Source organism: Eulemur rufifrons, chromosome 30 (genome assembly GCF_041146395.1).
Source record: "Eulemur rufifrons isolate Redbay chromosome 30, OSU_ERuf_1, whole genome shotgun sequence".
Classification (NCBI taxonomy): domain Eukaryota; kingdom Metazoa; phylum Chordata; class Mammalia; order Primates; family Lemuridae; genus Eulemur; species Eulemur rufifrons.
In genome coordinates, this window is record NC_091012.1 from 36,702,036 (window position 1) to 36,724,860 (window position 22,825).

Genomic DNA, 22,825 nt, shown 5'->3' on the forward strand with positions numbered 1-22,825 from the left:
CCTCACTGATAAATCAAATATATTGTCCCCTGAAAGACACCGCATGCAAAGAAACAAAACTGAACTTGGCTAATTATCTGCTGTTTACTCAGAATTTAGCCTGTGCATAATGGCCTTGTGTTTTCATAGGACTCTCTGGATGTCTGTATCAGTGGGGTTGCTGCTTCAGAATATAAGCTCTTATGGAGCAGGGCCCGTTTTTGGTTTCCCGTGCCCTGTAATTCACTTATTACAGCCCTCCATGCCCTGGGTGTATAATAAATAGTTCTCCATGAGGAGGATCCTAGGGTTATAAATAGGCAGTTCAGCAGGGGGTGGTGTTTGCTGCTGCGCTGCAAGGTCATACTGTTCAGAGTTTGAGCAGGCCAAAGGAGGTGAAGCCAGTCCCGTGGCTCACTCGGCTTGGATCAGTCACATTGACAAACACCGAAGCACCCGCTTGCAATTCAAACACTCCTCCCAAGTGGATGGATTGCTGCCCACAAGGTTTGGAGGAACTGTGGGTATTTGCCGCTCGGAGTAAGATTCTCTCAGATCCACCCGTGGACCTCAGGCAGAGGCTGGCTATAAATGGAGCTTGACTCGAAGCTTCCTGGTTGGAGCAGAAGGTGACTTGGGCATAGATGTAATAGAGTCCTTGTCTTTTAACGGTGAGCTGTTTCCCATTCTCGAGAGTCACCAAGTTGTTGCTCATGGTGTAGTATCCTTTTTCAGCCCACTGTAGAACTGTTACAAAGAGGAGAAAAATTCATGATGATATGAAACACAGCGATAGCGTGGCTCACATTCTAACAGAAACTGTAGCTTAACGTTAGCTACTGGCTTTGTATGGGAATGGATTTGCACGGCCCCTTCTAGCCCTCAAAGTCTATGTGGGAGTTATGGCTAACAAATCAGCATGGGCTTCAGAGTCACACAGAGCTGAGTTCCAACCCAGGCTTTATCCAAGCTTGGGCGAGTCACTTAATCTCCCTGAGCTCCAGTTCCTCATCTGCAACCTGGGGCTAATATTTGAGTGGCTTTCAAAGACTCGGGAAGATTAAACAAAGTAACGATTCACAGTGAGTTTCCTTCTCTCTTTAGGGTTCTTAAAGCCAATTTGCCCTTGAACTTAACAATGCAAATGATTTCAAAATTCCATATGATCAATTATGCATACCAAATTATTCAGACAAAATCCCTGCTATTATTAACATGGATACCTTGCTTGCTTTGAATTTTACAGAGTCAAAGAATTGTCAGTCTACCTAGCTCAACCTTAGCAGAGAAAAGACCCCATTTGTTCCTACCTAATCACGCTGTTGCAAACCCAATCTGCCTCCCACAGCAAGGACTAAAATTAGGCAAGGAAGTATGAAAATAAACTGTGTGCTCACTTTGCTGTGTGTTTTGATCTCCCATTGTAGTGGGTGCCACCAACTCGAAAGTACGTGTATTCTTGTGGCTAAGCAGAGTACCCACCAACAGTGTGCCATTTTCTCAGCTGAGATGTTGAGTGGGTTCAAAGTAGTGTGTGCACCTGATTTCAAATCTCAGCTCCCACAGACGTTAGGTGCAGTGATGGGGGGAGAAGTGAAAGTACTGAGGAGCTTTTAAAAAATAATTCCTATCTGATGGTCTTAGGCCTATGAGGGCACAAGATCCCACCTGCTACGACTCATTCTTTAGTAATAGGGAGGCATCCCTGAATGCCTGACATATCTAGGCCCTCTAGACCATTCCAGAAATAATGCTTCACTATGATAGATTTCCCTTTTGGACCATTTGATTGAGAACAAAAAGGCAGTGTCTCTATCTTTTTAGTCCACTAAATTTACTTCAGTAAGTCTTTATCTAATTTTAGTCCTTGCTGTGGGATGTAAGGCAAGTTTGCAGCAGCACGGCCAAGTACAAATAAGAGGTTTGGGACTGGAGTGTGGGAGGAATGTTACTGTCTTCCCACCTGGTCCCCTGCAGACCTACTGTAACTCAGACTGTTAAGATATTATAGGATCAATACCAATCATGAGCCTTTTGAGAGAATGAAATATATCCAAGGGGAAGGATTTAGATACAGATGGACAAAGACCAGTGGGAAGCTATTCTTCTAGGAGGTTTCTCTGTTGCTGTCATCCAATCCAAAAGAGAGAAGGTGTCATGTGGATGGCCACCCTGGACAGGGCAATATAGTTGTGATGTTTTCCCATAAGTGTATTTTCTTTTTTTTTCTCCTGTCTTTTTTTTTTTTTTGCTCTGCATGCAGGGAAGGCAACCATAAGTATATTTTCTGAGAAATGGGTACCTGACAGAATTATTAAATATTGTGGGAATAACCTATATTAATGAGGGACTTTATAGCTCTCCTTTGACATCTAAACCACAGTGCAGTAGAAGTAGTAGCACCTTGCATGTGTATAGCACTTCAGGGCGTAACTTTCTGCCACATTAGCTGCTTTGATGCTCAAAGCCACCCTGTGGAGTAAGTGAGGTAGGAAACTGCTGTGTAGGTAAAGCAACTTGCCCAAGATCACCCAGCAAGTAGTGGTCATGATTCTTGAACCCCGGTGTTCCTATCCAGTGTTCTATTCCCATACCATGATCCATGATAACCATGCATGTGTTGTAACCACTGAGAAGCCCAAGCCACCTCAGAGATAGCATAGGCGGTGTCCTCTCTCTCTCTCTCTCTTTCCTCCTCTGTCACACACATACACACACACACTGTTTATAACTCCATTCCCGAGCACTCTGCTGAATTTTTCAAAGACTGCTCTGATGCTCTTGCCTTCGTGTCGATGGGGAACTTTATGCTAGCGTGCATGTTTCCATCCATTTATCAGATGCGACACATTCTCCAGCACCAGCTATCACAAGGTACAGATTTGGGAAAAAAAAAATCTAAGGGCTAGAATGGTAGCAGAACGTATATGGAAATAAAATCGTTCAAAGTTGAAAAGATCACAGTGTGTCGTCTGTTGTTACTTCATTGGAAAATCTAACGTCTTGGCACCTATTGATCTTTACAGAATGATTTTACCTTTAATTTCCCTGAGGTTGGCCCCAGTGAGGCTGGGCTTAATCATACAGGGATTGACAGATGGCAGGAAGTACCCCTTGAGGCCCATTTCCACACAGCAAAGGGGGGTGAGGAGAAGGGATGCTCCCAGTCACAAGGTCACTACCTGCCATTTCTTCCATGTTGTCAGAATAATGGTCTCTCCACCCAGTAATTCATCATTTAAAATCAGCCATTGAGCAAAAACATAATGAGAGCATCAGGATTGTGTCCCACCTCCTATTGTCCCTCTAAGTCCCATCTGCGCACTTGAGCTCACTTTGAAGACAAAGGAGAGCATAAGAGAGATGTATGGGTAGGTTTGCAAATTGGGCCCCAGAGGAAGACAGGAGACTAGTCATTAGGCTGCACTGCTTGGGCATCCCAGCCTTCCCCCTTAGGTGGCTAGCACTCAGACGCTATGGGACTTACCAGATGCTGTTTTGCCACTGGCCTCACTTATGACATGTGCTGCAATTTGAGGACTCTGATCACCTGAAATGAAACCAAAACCAAACTGTCATGCCAAAGTAATACAAAATTGCCCACAGAAGTGTTTAGTCAAGTTCTACAAGTGTGTGTACTAGAGAGACTGTGCTAAAGTAGGTTCCATGAAAGGAAGGATGAAATGGTCTGAAATCCCTCCCACTGAAGGAAAAGTTGGTTTATAATATCTTAATAATTGAATTGGCTGTTTCCATTGATCCCATTCTCCTAGTAGTTGATCAATACTGGATTTCATTTTACAGAGATTGGCACAGGCTGAAAATACTGGTCTTCATTAAACATACCTTGAATCTTGCTTTTAATGACAGTTCCTGTACATCGGGGTCTCAGTGGGCCCCAAGATTGTGTCTGCACACTTAGTAACATGCTTGTGGTGTCTGATTTGGTCAAGCAACTGGCCAAACTATTGCATCTATCTCTAATTGTTCCTCATGTAAAAGGATTGCTTCTTAATAAGTGCATAGCCTATGTGGTAGTTTCTTTTTTTCTAGTTATGAGCCTGGTGCTGGGCACTTTGTAGATGCCCTATAAATGTTGAGTCACATTGCATGACCTAAATGACCAGTTTGGTTAAGTTTATCATTTTCTTGAAGACTGCTAGGCAGCATCCACATGAACGATTTCCTCAAATTTCACTGTAATTAACAGGCAGCATGGTATCACTCAACATATCTTGCGGTCATTCTGAAGACAACATCTTCATGGAAGTCAGAGGACTCTTTAGCTTCCAGACCAATAATTAAGGAAAGCTCTGAGTACTTTCTTTGTTTCACAAAATAGTATCTATACCTCTGCATGTATGTATTTCTTTTGGGTATTAGAATTGCACAAGTCATAGCATCCAGTTCAACAACTTTGTGACATAGTAGTCTCTCTAACAGCACCCTGTATTTCCCCTACTCATTATTGTGTTGGGCGGGGTGCCATACTCTAAAGGGAACAGGGAAACATTAGTGTGTCTGGAAAAGGAGGTAACTGGGAGAGAAAAAGGCCTGGAAAGGGTAATAGGAGGAACAGTGGAAGACATTGGTGATCTTTAGCCTAGAGAAGAGAAAGCTCAATCAAGGCTCAGGGGCCACAGTTGCTGTCTTCCATATCTGGACCGCTGCTGTGTATGAAAGGAATTATAGTTTGTTTAGTATGGCTCTAAAGAGCAGAACTGGGACTAGTGAGTGGAGATTACAGGAACAAATTTTGATTCAAGAGGAGGAAAGACTTCTCTTGAGTAGTATAATAATCTTACTATAATTGTTAGAGCCATTCAAAGATGGACCAGGCTGCCTTATAAGGTAGAAGGTGCCTCATCCCTAGACATGTTTAATCAGAAGCCCGATTGTCAGTGCTGTTGTGAAGGAGATTCGTGTTCTGGGGATGGTGTTCCGGATTTGAGAACCATCAAGTTTCTTTCCATCCCTGAGATGTTCAAGATGCTCTAATGTCAAGAATAGGGCAAAGAGTAGAACATTGTCACACTGTCACTCCTAGATCCCAGAAGCTCTGCCAGCCACTGTCCCCCATGAAAAACTGTTATCATGGAGTGATGAACACCACTGCTACCAAATGATGACTTTCCTGTCATCTCATCCTCCGTAGGTGGTAACAGGCTGCATGGTTGCTTGGATTAAGGTATTGGACATAATGAGATTTCTTCAGGCTTGGTATTGTCAGCATGAAAGGAACATAGACTTCCCCATAAATATGTACATACAAAGCCTTTCCAAACCACAGGGACCAGAGAAGGTGTCAATGTGACAATCGTGTCCCTGTTAGATTTCCAGGGTTAAAAGTTCCCTGATTCAACACTAGATTGTTCAATATGGTCAGTCTTTAGACTTCCTTTTAGTTTTTAAGCATTCATAGAAATTGGTAAATGGCAACTCACCTTTTTGCATTTCATAGCTGTTTTCTTTCTTCTGCTCTTTGTTTAGGATTATTTCCTGAAAGAAGAATCATTATAAAAGGTCATTTTGACAGGGCCTCTGCTGTGGGGTTGTGAAGGTATCATTCATTTGGCATCTGTCACTACTCTGTTGCCTATTTCTGGTGAGGATTATCATATAGACTCAGATCCTGTCATTAATTCCATCATACCGCTTGGGAGCCCATGGCTCTGACAGATGAGCCGACAGCCCAGAACACCCAGGGGAGAATCTGGAAGCAAAATCCAGGCCTTATTATCTCCATTCCAGTGCTCTCTCCAGACCAGAGGCTGTGATACTGACCCATCCTATGACCCCGACCTCCCTGGCTTTGACAGGTATTGACAAGTAATGTTGAATGGCAAGATGATCCTTCCCTGGGAACTGGTGTAGGGGATATTATTCAACATAAAGCATGGTGTGTATCTATTAGAATAAAAGTGTTCTGAAGTCTCGTAGGAAAAGGTAATAGTAAGTTTGATCTTGGGACAGAAAACACAGACTATGAAAAGACTCTCAGGCATTTTTAATTTTGTTTTCCCTTTCAATGTGCCGAAGAGATTCTCTTGTTGATGGTTGCTTTGTATGGCCTGAATTTATGTAGAATAATCAGCATTTAGGAAACACGTCTCCTGATGCTGCTGATGTTCAAAGGCAAATGTGACCCTTCTTAAAAGATTTCTTTTCACTTATAAACTGAAGGAAGGCTAGAGATACTTAAAGAAGCTAACAGGGACTTCCATCAACACAGGTTGGAAGATAATAAAAGCCGTTGCTGCCATTTTAAAGAGACTGAACAAAAGGTCTGGAAGGCTTCAGTGGACAGTGGACAGTGTGAGGTCACCCGAAGAGGCTGAGGTTTAAACTAAGAGAAGCAACTGTGAGATCACATTCACGGGCTGGACTCAGCCCATTCCATCTCTCTATCTTCAGAATCCAAAGGAGTAAGACAGTAGCGTTTCTACATCTTCTGATAATCAAAGCCCTGTGCTCCTTCTCACTCCCAAAATTGATTGTCTATAGGACCCTTCCTTTTCCTTCCTCCCCAGAAAGGATTTGTGTTGTCACTGTTGAGCGTCTTGCTGTAGGCTCAGCTCAGTCACCAGATGTGAGGGTGTAGGTCACAGAGCCCCAGGGGGAACCTGAGCCTCGGAACTCTCACATGGGCCTCAGAGCTACAACTTTCCATTTGAGCTAAGGTGCGGCACTATGAAGACGCGGTGACAGGAAAATGTTTGTGAGATCACAAGTAAACAAATGACTATTTAGTGTCTCTTCAAAAACTGGAGTGTGATGATTGAGGTTGAGATACTATTAGGCTAGGTGGCTTCATTGGTGTCACAGCCTGGCCAAGATGAAAATGTTAAGTCAGCAAAGTGTGTGTTTTATGACTCCAGCCTTGCCTTTCTGGGAACTTTCCCCCAGCTACACTCCCCAGAGCCTTTTTTATTTTTCTTGCTTCACTCCCCATCTCAACTGAAATACTCAAATAAATTTTCAGAAAATCTGGGATTGATTATTTCTCTTTTAGTAGTAACTCTATGTGGCAGGTATGGACAGATTACCCTTTATCTCCAAAAAGGGAATGTGTTGATCCTCTCAAAGGCATTTCAGGCATCGGCGGGCAGATAATCATGCAGCTGATCATTTCAGCAGGATGTAGGGTGGCTAGTAAATTTTAATGTGAAATTACTCCATTCAAAAGGATGCCTCTGTTTACTCTAGCATGAGCCCGAATCCCGTCTTCCCCCCACTGTGACAGCTTGGTGCTTCCTGCCTCAGAAGATAATGGGATCCCTGTCACTAGAGGTGTTCAAACAGAGATTGGATGGCCACTTAGTAGAAACGGTCTGGATGGAGAATTGGATCTGATGACTTCTAAGACTCCGTCAAGCCCTATGGTTCAAAGGCTTCAAATTCAAACTTGAAGTTGCTGTGGACTAGCCAGCCTGTGGCCCAGAAAGAAAGCCTGTTAACATTAGCTGAGAAAATACAAATCCAATCTGGGGCTTTCCTGTTGTTGGCTTATTGGGTTAAAAAAAAAAAAAGTCTTAACATACTGTTTTAGAGTAAGAAATTCCAGAGAATGGGTATTGGAAAGGGGGTCAGTCATTGGAGGAGGATTGGGTAGCTAGAGGACTTTGTATCTAACCATTGTGCATATTCTAGGTACAGATGGCATTGAGTAAGATCCCACGTCTGCTGCAGTAGAAGCAAGGGGTCTCCTCAGTCATATGTAAGGAGATCCCTGGGGCCCCAGTTGACACGCCTGAGGAGGTCTGCCCTTTTAGAATATGAAACTTTGTAGCTGTCACTTTTTTCATACAAGCATAAGCAAGGAGGCCAAACTGACCATTTTCCTTACTCCTACCCTGGGTAGCTGATTTTGGAAGCTTTACGTATCCAACCTGAAATAAAGACTCGAGAAATTGGCAGTTCAACTGTAAAACTCTCAGTAAGAAAGAGAGGGAGGGAAGAAACCAACAAGCCTCTCTCACTACCACTGGAGGACACTGAAGACTGATCACTTAATTACAGAATATCAGGCCTGCCCTTACAGATAATCTCAGTCCTCTCATGTTATAGATGAGAAAACTGAGGCCCAGAGAGGTGAAGTCATTTTCTAAAGGTCACACAGCCAAGCACATTTGATATGCTATTTGGATTATTAACTATTGATTTGAAAGTGCCTTTATTCACATTTAAATTTGTAACACCTTCCAGTACCCCGTAATACCAGCCAGAATCCTCGAAAAACCTGAGAAACTCAAATCATTTCCCAAGCTGGCCAGTCTTGCAAATAAAGGGTTAGGAGTTTCACCTGAAACCTAGATTAGTGCAAAGAAGTTGAAAGCCAGCGGTGGATTTGAACAGCATTCTGATCCCCGTAGGTGACTGAGGAATAAGCTGTTAGAGTCTTCACTACTGGATTAAATTACACATGAGTGACAGTACAGGACGACAGGAATAAGCTCCGAAATAAGCTCTTAAGCCCTTTAACGCCTGCATTAAATTACACATCATCTACTTGGGAGACTAATTCCTGTTGGTTTATCCAGATCCCCACCCACCTGGCACAGAGCTGACCTCGATGTGGAGTGCTGCCTCCTAGACACGACCCCCACGTGAGCCGAGGGCCAAGGGTATTTGGCTCAGTGTTCTGAGAGCGAAATGGGTAGGAAGAAATCCTGATGTTCTGCTTCAGGAGAAAGAGCCCCTAGACCTCATGTCTGTGATGACGGAATTAATGCAAAGGTTCTAAAAATCCTTGTTTTAGGTACCCATTATAGGCTACAGTCACTGCAGTGACTTCATGCTGGCTGCCAGCCTGGTGGGCTAGAAGGCTTCAAACCCTTCCTGCTTCTGGTCACGACCAGCCCTAGAGTGCACTGGCTTCATGAGCAAGTGATATTATGCAGGGTCTGGTTTGAGCGGCACTGAGAATGTCCGTTATCTATGCCCTGCACCTCTCCCCACAGTAAAAGGGAAAGATCTCACTTTCAGGGCACCTGAAATTCCATTATCAGAGAAGCACAGGAAACTGTCATCAGTCTGCAGGAGACCCTTCACTGTGGCCTGCCAACACGGCAGCTGCCAATGGCCATGGCTTCCCTGGCAAGTGGCGATCAGACCGTGGATCCACAGTGGGAAGGCATCAAGGTTTGGATGGGGAGACGCAGAAATGCAAAAAGCAAACTGGACATACTTCATAATTTTGCCCAGTTGTAGCTGCGTATGTGAGCTCACATGTGCGAATGTGCCCGTGAAAGTGTGTATTTTCCCCCAGATGGGGCCTTTTTTGTTCTTCTCAAGTGGGAATGTGCACATTTCCAACTTTCTTTTCCCTTCTAAACATGGGATTTTGGCTTCGTTTTTGCTTTTTTTGATGCACACATTCATACACACTCCCCATACCCATGCACGTAAGTATGCCTGTATGCATGTATATATCCATGTATGTATGTGTATAAGTGCATACGTGTATGTGTATAACTAATGTTTAAACTTTTACATTGTCGGGTTTTAGTTTCCCAACCTAGCCAATGCAGGAAAACATTTCAACGACAATTTTACCAACAACTAAGCTCCTTACCTTGACGAAGCCTTCAAACTGGCTTCGAATCTCCTCACAGTTCAGCAAGGATAAGGACCCTTCTCCTTTGTTGCATCTCTGTATTGTTTTCATGAATACAAAATCCTCATGAAGACTCCTTTCATCTTCTATCTATTTTGAAATAACAGGAATAATACGAGAAATGTCATTGTGAAGGAGAATGCAGCTAATGACATCTGCCTCCACATTCTCTTCCACAGCGTCAACAAGAGGGCTTTGGGGGCATAAATGGGGAATAATGAGTTGTTATACTGATGTGTTGTTATTTGGTATTTGCATTTTAAAAAAATCTATAAAAGCTGGCAATTAAGATGTCCTATGTGAAATTCTAGGTAGAAATCACAGCTATTCTAATAAGCTTTCATCACAAAATGTACATTTTCCAACATAATTTTAGCAATATTCTATAATTGTCATATTTCCCATTGCTCCAGTAATGATTGGTCATTATAAACATCAGCCTATAAAATAGTTTTCTGCCGAGCTAATTTGCCCACTTCATTATAGTGTTTGCGATGCAGTGCTTTTAAAAACAGAAGTTAATTTGCAATGTGTGTCAATTAACTTGAATTCTAATTACATGTCTCTCCCTTTTTAACTTTAGTATTTGTAGAAAACATTTGCATTTTTAAAGACATCATCTTTCATCCCCAGAGTTAACGAGATATTTTATTTTCCCTTGTCTTAGAATAATTAAATGTATGCCTCACTCACAGCATTAACTAATTCTGTACCATTTTCTTGTTTTAACAGTAGATTTTTTAGATTCAAAACAGGATCCAGGTAGCCGGCGGCGTTTGCTGTCATTAAGAGCACACCTAAATACAATGGTAGATTTGAGTCTACTTAGGTCACTATTTCCCTTTAGAGGCCAGGCCTATGTCCAGGCATTTGATTGACAGAGCATACCATGCCTAACACAAACAAACAAGCAACCTGACCAGAACCCCCCTCTTTTCTCAGCAGTATTTCCTAAAATTTGGGTAACCCAGTGGATCACTCCAACCTTCACTGGCTCACCTTATCCTCACAGAAAACAGACCTTAATTCTAGGTCTGCATCCCAAGAGAGGACACCCCAGCATCCCTGAGAAAATGCAGCCATCCAGATGCTGTCCAGCCATCCAGATGCTGTCCAGCCACACTTCCCACATCCAGAATTTTAGGAACAGCCAGATAATTGATCAATTTTCTCCTTTACATTTATTATTGATATTTTGTCAGTACAGCCAATAATGCCCCTCAGTGGAAGTGAATAAATACATGGAAACAAAATAAATCCTGATGGTTATTTTTTCCTAAGAATGCAAAACAACCTGCTAAGTTACTCTATTCTTTTGTTCCTGTAAGTGCAACCATTTAAGAATGTAAAACATCTCAGAGGGAAACGGAGCATCTTGCAACTACAGTCAGTGCTTGAAGAAGTATATAGCGAACGTCACTTGCACTAAAAGACTGCAAAATCTGGGACTTATTCATGTGTACGCTAATCTGAAGCACTATGAAATTTCAAACCAAATTGATGCTCTCCTTCCCTAGTTGGAAATTTAAAAGAAAAAAGTTGTCTCCATCAGGAAAAAAAAAGTAGTTTAATTTTTAAGCAAAACGTTAGCACTACAGCTAATGCCTATGTAGTACTTACTATGTGCCAGGCACAGTTCTAAGCTCTTCATAAGGCTAAACTCACTTAATCTATGAGATGGGTACCATTACCATCCCCATTTCTCAAATGTGGAGACTGAGGCATAGAAATATAAAGTAACTTGGCCCAGAATTGCCCAGCTGGTAGGAACAGTGCTAAGATTTGAACCCAGGCGGTCTGACTCGGGATCCCAAGATCTTCACCAGAGACAAGAATATGAGACTTCACTGACTAGACAGCGAACATTATTCCATAAGACCATTCATCTATTTGGGTTTCTGCCATGGTCCATCATTTGGGTAGCACTAAAAAATAAACCAACTCACAAATCAATAAGAACCCCAAATTTAGTTAATAAAGGCTTGTAGTTCATCTTACCTTGTCCAACCGCCTATGAAGATACACAGCGAAAAATGCTGATCCAATCATCTGAGTGATAAGAAAAATAGTAAGTAAATACATAAAAATTTTCATGCTGGCGGGCTGTCCAGTGGCCACAGATCGGGGAGAAGGTTGGTTGTATGTTTCGATCATGCTGTGTTGGAGTTGAAATGGTATCTTCTGGCCAAGAAGGTGGCAGAGGCAGCATGAGAAGACTGTCAAAGTGGCCGCCTTGCTCAGGATTAGTTAAGAGCACACAATCGTGGCAGCCCACACTTCCTGGAAAATGTGCTTCGTAGTCTTCTCTCCCAGCAAAAAAGTTACGTAAAGGTTTTTTTTTTTTTTTTAAGTTATACTCATATCATTCACTTCCAGGCTTTCCTTTTTGTTAGTAAAGAAGAAACAAGTTTCTTCTTCCATATATTCATTCTTGCCTTGAAATGTCATAGACTCCTTAACAGACAATGGCAGTATTTTCCTATCGTTGTCTAACTTTTTGGGTTCACCGGTTTCAAGGAAAGTGACAAATTCATCCACCAGCAACAGAGTCATTTCATTTTCAATCTTACTAATATAAAGCGGGAATCTGGTATATGAAGAAAGAAACACATGTCAACAAAAGTTTGGATTGATTTTATGACTGGTGTGGCACCAGCTAATTTCTTCTCAAGACCTGACTACTTTTTAAACTCAGAGAAATCATGGCAGCTTTTCAGGTCAAGTCTACATGGCATAAAGCAATAAAGAATGCTGACGGTTATTAAATAAAATTTAGCTGGAAAGATAGTGCAAGAAAAATAAATTTCTCAAAGGCAAAGATAAGTAGGGTCCTGAGGGAAATCAGGCCAAGACTCTGGGATTGAAGTTAAAGTAGGAACATTGGCTTGGCTTAGCCAAGGTGCCTGTCTACACTGTTCTAATCCATCAGATAATTGCTGATGCTGATGTAATGGCTCAGAATAGGGAAAAGAGGCTGAAGTTCAGAGACCTGGATTCTAGTCCTCACTCTACCAATAAATTGCTGTGGACCTTGGGCAAATCACTTCACCTCTTTAGCCCAGTTTTCTCAGACCTGAAGGGGGCAGTTGCACCTGTCTCACTTATGCCTATTCTGTAGGTTGTTGTGAAGATTGAATAAAGACACGCACAAAAGAGATTTGAAATGTGTTAAGCAATAGACAACTCCCATTCCCAATTTTAGGAACTTGTTTAGCTCAAGGCATGGGTTTTCCAAATAATTGCCAACTCCTTACATACTGGCAAAAAACAGACAATAGCAACATCAAAAATACCTAAAGTTTTGACAATGCATTGAATCATTGAGGTGTGTAGGAGTACCCATTTCTGAATGGCCTTTGAATCATCTTATCAGATTGTCTTCAGACTAAAAGCAGCTGTGGAAATCCCTACCCCACATCCCAACCTGGTCTGAAAACCATGATAAAACTGCTTTGGTGATTCCTATAAAATTGTTTTGAGAGACAAATAGGAAACGTAAAAACTGCTCTGATAGGCACCCTGTCTGTATAGCTAGCACCTGCTTTCTTCCCCTCCCACGCCCCAGCATCCTGTCCTGGGCCCAGATCTGTGTAGCTTTTCACTACATCTGCCAAGTAGGTGGCTTCAGTGCACGTGATGAACTTTGATCACTCAAGTCAGAGGCTTTGGTTCTTAGACAAGTAACCTTAGTTCCACTGAAGGAAAATTAGCACGAGAGCCAAAATGGGCTCAGGGACTTCTTCAAGGCCAGTTTCATACAATTACAGGAGGCCCTGCCATCAGCTGAGCCAACCCCGGAGGGAGAGGATGCTGAAGTGAGCATGGAGATGCAGACAATGGCAGGATTTGGTCATGTGACCAACTGCAAGAAAGAGTCATCATCCAACCTCCCTGCCTCTACTTCTTCATCTCCAGCCTTCCGCAGTCTGACTTCTGCCCACAATATTCCCCTGACATTGCCCCATACCATTATTAGCTCAATAGTGATTGTAGTTGAATACTTTTTAGAGTTTATTTTTAGTGACCTCTCTATTATTCTGTTGTCATCTTTCTGAATACTCTCCCCACTCAAGTTGTATACCACCATTCTTTTATGGGCTTCTGCCTCTCACAATCCTTCATGTGATCCTCTTTTCTCTTTGTACCTCTTAAAACTTTGGTATTCCCTCTTCTCACTCTTTGCTCTCCTTGCTCCTCCCCTCCACTCCCCTCTCTTCTTGTTCTTCATGTTTTCCTTGGGTGATTCCCATCCTCTTTTATGGTTTTCACTGTCACCTTCATGGTGATACATTTCAAATCTACCATGTAACTGCAGCCCTGAACTTCAGACTTGTAAGTATAGCTACCTCTGAATATCTCTACATGAATATCCCAAAGGAACCTTATACTTGGCATGCCCCAAACTTAAGTCATCTCCCTACTCTACTTCCAGTGCAGGCCTGTTCTCCCTTAAGGGTCTCCCTATCTCAATGAAAGGTCCTACCACCCACCTAATTGCTCAGGTCAGAGTCATGGTAGTCATCCATGATTCCTCCCTCTCTCTTGCCCCAGATTTCTCCCCAATCCCAATGGCTTCTTCTTCCCCAAATCTTCTTGGTTGCCATCCCCCCTGCCAACATCTTAGTCCAGGCCCACATATCCTTTTTATGTAGATTACTGAATTGTTCCATTCTAATTTGTTTCTTTGCTTCCCTTCCTGCCACATGCCATCCATCTTCCACACTGCCAGCAGAATGCCTATTCTAAATCTTATAAATGACCATATTATCTAATCTGATTTGACCCCCTAAGACTCTGTCCCAGACTCAAGGAAGCATGTTGATATAGTGCTCTGGTATGTTCAACATGAATGGGATTGGCTCCAGAATGCATTGTTTTCACCTCAATTCTTGAAACCTCATCTTTCTCCCATCCTTCTGCCTGGTGCTCTAGCTTGATGCCACAATTGGCTACTTTTCCAGCTTCCAAACTCAAGATTTTCTGATTTTTGACTCTGTATCAGAAGTGCTTTGTGTCAGAACCTCCCATACCTGTTGATATAGTTTGAATGTTTGGCCCCTCCAAATCTCATCTTGAAATTTGATCCCCAGTGTTGGAGGTGGGGCCTGGTGGGAGGTGTTTGGGTCATGGGGGCAGATCCCTCATGAATGGCCTGGTGCCCTCCCCATGATAATGAGTGAGTTCTTCCTTTATTAGTTCACGTAAGAGCTGGTTGTTTAAAGGAGACTGGCACCATCTTCTCTCCCTCTTGCTCCATCTCTTGCCATGTGACACACCTGTTCCCCCTTCACCTTCCACCTTCATTGGAAGCTCCCTGAGGCCCTCACCAGAGGCAGATGCTGGTACCATGCTTCTTGTACAGCCTGCAGAACTGTGAGCCAAATAAACCTCTTTTCTTTATAAATTACCCAGCCTCCAGTATTTCCTTTACAGTGATGCAAAATGGACTAACATACCTGTCTTTCCCCAACAAGGAGTGGGCTATCTGTGGTGTTGGGTCCTCTTTTAAAACCTTCTAATTGATCACAACTAGTTACAGATTCCTTTGTTCCTGTTCCGCTCCCACTGCTTCACTTGACCAGCCTTTTAAAAACTTAAGAAAACAAATAAAAATCAAAGGGAAAAAAGAAAAGAAAATCTTCAGTTGCCCAACACATCCAGAAATGATTATCCACCTTGGTTTCAAAGAAATATACAGCTCCATGGAGTACATGAAAATGCCTGTAGCCAAAACCAAATTTTGGCCATCTTTTTCTTAGTTTACAGAAACAATTAAGTTAATGGATTGAATTGTCTCAGTTTTCAGTTATTCTTGCACAGAATGTTCTTAAATCTCTGTCACCCTTTTCTACTACTGCTTTTCTGCTAGCTAGTGATTGACCTGTAGCAAATAAGCATCAAGGGAAAAAAATAAAAAAAAAATGGATCATACTCAACAGCTTGTTTTTGATGCAAATATGCTTGTGGTTGTGATTTTATATTGATAACTTAGAACACAGTCATAGTTTCTGCTAGGAAAATTCTTTTCAGTACCTTTGAAAGAGTTAAATACATCAGTATTTTGTTTGTTCTATGAAGGGCTTCACAAGGACTCTTTTCCCCTGAATATGTCTGGAAAACTCTAGTCTAGAGGAAAGGGTCTCAGTTCTTAGCATGGCAAATGAGCTGACCCCTGCCCACATTTCTGTCTTCATCTTCCACAACTCAGGCTCCACTCTGAGCTTCAGGCACATTAAGCTGGTTTTATTTCCTAAAATGTGCTACTTTGTTCATGCTGTGCTCTGTGCACAGACTGATTTGCTCCTCTCTTATCCACTAATGTGGAAGTGAAATATCCTGTCCCAGCTGACAATGTGCCCTCTTCTGTGCTTAATCTATCATAGCATTTGCCACACCACATCATAATGGAATTGTCTGATTTTTCTACCATTAGCTCTTAGAGGAAAGAGACAATTTTTTTTTAATTCTCAGAATCCTTGGTTTCTGAAACATTGTAAGGAAATAGCAAATATTTGCCAAATTACCAAATCTTCTTTTAAAGAAATAGAAGGGGAGATGGTAGAGGCAGCGGCGGCAGCGGGCTCGGAGGTAGCGGTTGGGCTCGCAGCGAGCGGACGGGATGGAGTCAGTGCGCTCGCGCGAGTTGGAATCGAAGCCTCTTAAAATGGCAGATGATTTGGACTTCGAGACAGGAGATGCAGGGGCCACAGCCACCTTCCCAATGCAGTGCTCAGCATTACGTAAGAATGGCTTTGTGGTGCTCAAAGGCTGGCCATGTAAGATCGTGGAGATGTCTACTTCGAAGACTGGCAAGCACGGCCACGCCAAGGTTCACCTGGTTGGTATTGACATCTTTACTGGGAAGAAATATGAAGATATCTGCCCGTCAACTCATAATATGGATGTCCCCAATATCAAAAGGAATGACTTCCAGCTGATTGGCATCCAGGATGGGTACCTATCACTGCTCCAGGACAGCTGGGAGGTGCGAGAGGGCTTCCGTCTGCCTGAGGGAAACCTTGGCAAGGAGATTGAGCAGAAGTATGACTGTGGAGAAGAGCTCCTGATCACGGTGCTGTCTGCCATGACAGAGGAAGCAGCTGTTGCAATCAAGGCCATGGCAAAATAACTGGCTCCCAGGGTGGCGGTGGTGGCAGCAGTGATCCTCCGAGTCTGCAGAGGCCCCCTCCCCCAGCCTGGCCCAGCTCTGGCCTGGCCCTAGGCTGGAGTCATATACAATTTATTTGACGTTTTATTTTGGTTTTCCCCACCCCCTCAATCTGTCGGGGAGCCCCTGCCCTTCACCCAGCTCCCTTGGCCAGGAGTGAGCAAGCCATGCCCTTGCTGAAACTGCCCCTCTCTTCTCCCCTTGCACTACAGCCCTGGTCGGGGAGGGGAAGTGGGTGCTGCTTGTGGTTTAGTTTTTTTTTTTTTTATTCAATCTGGAATAAGAAAGCTGTGGATTCTGGTAAATGGTCTTGTGCCCTTCCCTACACATTGCTGGTCTGGTCCCCTATCTCCCATAGCTCTTTACCCCAAGTACCACCCCCACAGACTGGAGACCAGCCCCCTCCCCTATTTCTCTCCCCAAACTCCTTTAGATGGGAAGGGAAGAGGAGGAGAAGGGAGGGGACCTGTCCCCTCCTCAGGCATCTGGGAGGGCCCTACCCCCATGGGCTTTACCCCTTCCTGCGGGCTCTCTCCCCGACAAATTTGTTAAAATCAAACCTCAATGAAACTACAAGTTTAACATGAAAAAAAAAAAAAGAAATAGAAGGGGAAGTTGTAAAACATTCGAACCTGGAAGATTAGCACAAGCCAGCCTCTCTGCTGATAAAAATCAGAATATATTTAAGTTTTCTTCCATTCCTTTAGTTATCTCTCTTTCCTCTGAAGTCAGTTCCATTGCTTTATTTTAGTCCTTTTCTTTCTTTCTTTTTTTTTTTTTTTTTTGTTGAGACAGAGTCTCACTTTGTTGCCCAGGCTAGAGTGAGTGCCGTGGCGTCAGCTTAGCTCACAGCAACCTCAAACTCCTGGGCTTAAGCGATCCTACTGCCTCAGCCTCCCGAGTAGCTGGGACTACAGGCATGCGCCACTATGCCCGGCTAATTTTTTCTATATAGATTTTTAGGTGTCCATATAATGTCTTTCTATTTTTTTAGTAGAGACGGGGTCTCGCTCAGGCTGGTCTCGAACTCCTGACCTTGAGCAATCCACCCGCCTCGGCCTCCCAGAGTGCTAGGATTACAGGCGTGAGCCACCGCGCCCGGCCTAGTCCTTTTCTTTCATGTTGACAGTTTCCCTCAAATGTCTGGTGATCCTTAGTTGAGTGGTCATATTTATGAATGAAAAACTGGGTTGGTTATTATGGGCAGATAGCATGAGCTTCCTCTGCCATGTATTGGTCTGTTTCCCCCACAAACCTCTGTCTAGAATGGAAGCGCTGACTGTGGGTTCTGTTAAAGTGGGCAGGACCTGTCAACAGTCAGGCTTCCCTTTGGTTTATGTGGGTAGAGAGGCAGGAAGACCAAGGACCCCCACAACAGATGAAATAAGGAGGGCTTTTCTCTGGGGGTGGAGCCCTTTAGAGGGTTTCACTCTTGACTGATACTGGTTTTCCTTTTGTTTTCATCCTCCTATCTGTTGTGGAGGTCTCATCACCCTCCAGAGAGCACGAGCATGCCTCAGGCAACTTTAGCCTGAGGGCAAAGGCCAAATGTTGCTGCTAACAAATGGTCCACTGGGGAAGAGAAAGAGGAGGGAAAAGGTCCCCCTGTCCCAGCTGTTTCTAGGGCAACTCTTCAATGTATTACCGTAATGATCGCCTCCCAGCCCATCCCTGCTCTTCACGTTCATTAACTCTGAGATTGGTGCTTCTTTGCGAAAACATACTCTTCCCTCTAATTCCTTGAATTGCAATGTTTTCTACCCTGATTTCTCTGTTAGTCCAAATCCATTGCCTTCCTGGTATCCCTCAACTAGGGCTATGTCTCATTATGTCACACTGGTGTCACCTTTACTTACTTCCCTCGGTTGTTGTGGTTTCTTTCTTTTTACATTTATTTTTGACCAAGTAATATTCACATGGTTAAAAATGTAAAGGGTACAAAAGAGTATGCAAGGCACACTTTTTTATTTTTGTTTTTACAACAGGGTCTTGCTCCGTCACCTGTGTTAGGGTGCAGTGGTGCCATCATAGCTCACTGCAACCTCAAACTCCTGGGCTCAAGCCATCCTTCTGCCATGTCTGGTTAATTTTTCCATTTTTTTTGTAGAGACAGGGACTTGCTCTTCCTCAGGCTGGTCTTGAACTTCTAGCCTCAAGGGATCCTCCCACCGCCTTGGCCTCCCAAAGTGCTAGGATTATAGGTGTGAGCCACCTCAGCCAGCACAATGCAAGGTCGTCTTCTCACCTCTTCCTCCCAGTCTTCCTTTGTCAATCAGTGTTGTCAGTTTCTTATGCATCTTCCAGAGGTGCTTTTATGCACATTCAAGAAAATATGTAGATATTTTCTTTCACCCTTTTTTTTTTTTTTTTGAGACAGAGTCTCACTCTGTTGCCCAGGTTAGAGTGCCATGGCATCAGCCTAGCTCACAGCAACCTCAAACTCCTGGGTTTAAGCAATCCTTCTGCCTCAGCCTCCCGAGTAGCTGGGACTACAGGCATGCGCCACCATGCCCGGCTAATTTTTTCTATATATTTTTAGCTGTCCAGATCATTTCTTTCTATTTTTAGTAGAGACGGGGGTCTCAGTCTTGCTCAGGCTGGTCTCGAACTCCTGAGCTCAAACGATCTTTCACCCTTTTCACACACAGCAGTGTACAATACATTATTCTGCATCTTTGTTTTTTTCATTTCTTGTCTTAAAGATTGTCCCATGTCATGAAAATGCTTCTTTATTCTTTTTTTTTTTGAGACCACACAGAAAAATCTTTATTCTTTTTTTAACAACTGTGTAGTATTTCATTGTCTGAATGATGTACCATAATTTATTTAACTAATCACCTATTGATAAATATTTAGGTTGTTCCCAGTCATATGATATTAAAAAATGTTGCAATAAATAACTTTGTACTTACTCATTTTTAGAAGTTTTTTCCCAGACATTTTCATGGAATCCGGAAGGGCTAAAATTCATACATATTTTAATACTGACCAACTTTTAACCTACACATATCACATTCAAAAGATGATTTAAGAATTATTGTTTATTTTCCATTAGTCAGATTGATGCACAGTAAATTATATGTGATATATATCCTTTTCAAAGCCAGATATCACATTTTAAAGCTTCCAATGCAAAGTCCTATCTGGCCTTAAGGATTCTGGTTGCGCTATGTGGGATTTTCCATGTGTGTCTGCAGCAGAAAGCCAAAGACGATGTGATCTGTGGTACCTCCATCCAGAATGCTGCATTTGATGGCTAGACTGGTAAGAAGCAATTTCAGGAGATACTTCTTGAATCAGTTTATTCGTCCAAATCAGCCTTCACTGAGCGCCTACTGTGGGCCAGGTGCTGAGCTGCACCCTGGAGATACAAAGAAAAAGATGATAGTCCCGCCTTGCCAGGAGCTCCCAGCTCAGGGAAGCTGATCAATACAGGAGCAGACAACCATAAACAGCGTGAAAGGTGCCACAGCAGAGGGGAACACAGAACGCTGCGGGAACATTAGGGGGTGGGCTAGGAGGGATATCCGGGAAGTCTCCCTAGAAAAAGAAATACCTGTCATAATTTTGCATTTTGACTTGCAGCACTTTACTGATAAATGCCAACATTCAATGTCTGTCCCCTGCCCTTGGCTTTTCTAGTCCATAATCTTCCACTCTTCTTCATTTTGCAGAAGTCTTCTAGTTGGTTATATTTATTCTGACATTCTAAGGGCTCCAGAGGAGTAATGTAGGAGGGGATTGAGGATAATAATCTCCAGCATAGATGAGTGTGGTTGGAAACGGGGATGTCTGGGGTGCTGGCTTAGTTGTGGGTGTTAGTTTTGATAGTGTGACCAGAATCCTCAGTCTCCACTTCTACCAGCTGCCTACCTCCATTCCAGGTGGAAAAGTCACCAAGGTGAACTTTCTTGGCAAATATCTACATACTGTTTCTGACTTGTGGGAGCTCTGACCACACTCCCAATTTGTGTAAGAAAAAAGGCTATATTTATTGATGTCTTTAGATGGACAAGAAATGCACATAACAGTCACTACTACTGGGAAGTAAAACTGGGGTGGGGGGCAAGTTTTACTTTTTGTTCTATTCCCCTGTGCTCTCTGCATTATTTTTACAATGAGCATATTTTATTTTTATAATACTTTATTTTTTGACAAACTTTTTATTGAAGATAACCTTTGCACACAGAAAAGTGCACAAGTCATAGGCTTAATAAATTTTCATAAAGTAAACACACTCTATAACAGTCACCCAGATTGCAGATCTCTCCTAGTATCTCAGAGGACTCACCCCTCCCTTGTCTCCTTCCAATCGCCTCCACTTCTCACAAAGGTAATTGCTATTCTGCCTTCTGTCACCAAAGATTAGTTTTGACTGACAGTTCCAGTTGCTCCTTATCCTACTAGTACTTGGGATCATCGGTAGTATTTATCTTGTTATTCTAATAGGTCTGTAGTATTATCTCATTGTGGTTTTGATTTGCATTTCCCTAATGGCTAATGATGTTGAGCATCTTTGCATGTGCTCATTTGTCACCCTTATGTCCTCTTTGGTAGTAAGATCTTCCATAATTATGGAACCTAACCTGTTTTTTAAAATTTTTTATTAATACATAATAATTGTACATATTCATGGATTACATTTCTTGAAAGTAATAGCACCATTGACCTGACTAGGGAATATTGTTTGAGTGTAACAATCCTTCTGTGAGGAGGGTTGGTGTGGTGGTGGAAATAGCCAGAATTTGGTAGCAGACATTCTGGACTATTCTATTTGCTATGGGATCTTAGGCAAAACAAATTATTTAAACTTTTTGTGCCTCAGTTGGTTTGTTTATAAAGCAGGGATAATAATATCTCCTGCTTCATAGGGTTGTGCTGAGTATTAGATGAGAAAATCACGTAACGCTCCCTGCTCCATGCCTGACACAGTGAATCCTCATCGGTGTTCTCTGTGCCCTTCTGGGAAATCTTGGAAAGAAGGCAAGGGAGAGAGGACTGCCCTTGAGGCAGTCAGTGGCTTAGCATCTGAGGGAGAATGGGTGAATGACTCTCTTTTTGCTGGCTCTAAGGAAAAAACTCCAGAGTTGTGAGTTGTGTCCTAGAGGCAGGATTCTGTCCCATCACCCCTGTCCCCACCCCTGTCAAACACAACAGGAGCACCCTGCTTCAAAGAGAATTCTAGAAGAAATTTCTTGTCATAAGTGGGCTCTTGGATACAGTTGCACTGCTTGTATGACTTTTAACACTTAAACTGCTGTGAGTCTAGCAGAAAAACACACCCCCTCCACCCCTGCATCTTTTCACCTAATTCCAGAAGTTTCGCCAGTGGATGTTTCCTATGGCAGGACTGCCTGAGGGGCCTTGTGGCTGCCACCAAGTAGTCAACACCCTTTCAACAAATATTTGCTCAGCACTTAGCAAGCACAAGGCCCTCTCATAGGTCTGGGGATCCAAAATGAAAAAGAAAGAACTGCTAGTTAAGGAGACAGAAGAGCCAGGAGTGGACGACAGGGCACTGGACACACACCACAGTGGAGAAGCACAGGGGGTTTCAGAGCATGGAGGAGGAGGGAGCACGAAGAGGTAACATCAGAGCCCTGAGGGAATTTTCTGGGTGAGGAAAGAATACATTCCAGGTACAGGGAACAGCACGTGGAAGGACCCAGAGGCTTGGCTCAGGGCCTCAGTTTCCTCTTGAGGCTGCACACTTGGGACCACAGCCTTGCTCCGGGCTGTGCACAGCACCCCAGGTTCTCCCAGTGAGCCCTTAATGTGGAACACAGAATATCAGGCCCTTATAGTAAGAAAAAAAATTCCCTTTCTTGCAAGATGAAGGGTCTGAGGGATTGAGTGCTCTGCGGGTGTTTATATTATTGACACCCATTTTCCTTCAAAAATGAGCCTGACATGATGGAACATTTAAGACTTCTCTGCGTGGTTCTGGCCCATGCTTTACCTCCCTTGCTCCACTCTCAGCCTGCCTTCTGCACCTCCCCTGGAGCTCCAGAACTCGGGCAGGGTAGCCCCTGGCTCCTATGCCTAGAAACCCCTCACACAGC

At 43.2% G+C, this 22,825-nt stretch overlaps 2 protein-coding genes across 2 annotated transcripts; one reads left to right on the forward strand and one right to left on the reverse strand.

The window, feature by feature from the left end:
- Window positions 1–349: 349 nt before the first annotated feature.
- CD40LG (CD40 ligand) lies at window positions 350–11,749 on the reverse strand. Its single transcript, XM_069463768.1, has 5 exons — window positions 11,594–11,749; window positions 9,554–9,685; window positions 5,424–5,478; window positions 3,467–3,529; window positions 350–726 (listed from the first exon to the last, which is right to left on the reverse strand). Exons 1-5 carry the CDS (start codon window positions 11,747–11,749, stop codon window positions 350–352), a joined length of 783 nt encoding a protein of 260 aa, XP_069319869.1.
- A 4,422-nt stretch (window positions 11,750–16,171) lies between these two features.
- Window positions 16,172–16,944, forward strand: LOC138378243 (eukaryotic translation initiation factor 5A-1-like). Its single transcript, XM_069463592.1, has one exon. It carries the CDS (start codon window positions 16,215–16,217, stop codon window positions 16,722–16,724), a length of 510 nt encoding a protein of 169 aa, XP_069319693.1. The 5' UTR covers window positions 16,172–16,214; the 3' UTR covers window positions 16,725–16,944.
- Window positions 16,945–22,825: the final 5,881 nt, after the last annotated feature.

Excerpts from the sequence above, each read along its gene's own strand:
- LOC138378243 (XM_069463592.1), top strand. The coding sequence starts at position 16,215 with ATGGAGTCAGTGCGCTCGCGCGAGTTGGAATCGAAGCCTCTTAAAATG.
- CD40LG (XM_069463768.1), bottom strand. The coding sequence starts at position 11,749 with ATGATCGAAACATACAACCAACCTTCTCCCCGATCTGTGGCCACTGGA. Across the intron at positions 9,686-11,593 it reads TTCATAGGCGGTTGGACAAG|ATAGAAGATGAAAGGAGTCT; the intron begins GTAAGATGAACT and ends ATTTCAAAATAG. Across the intron at positions 3,530-5,423 it reads CAGCTATGAAATGCAAAAAG|GTGATCAGAGTCCTCAAATT; the intron begins GTGAGTTGCCAT and ends GTTTCATTTCAG.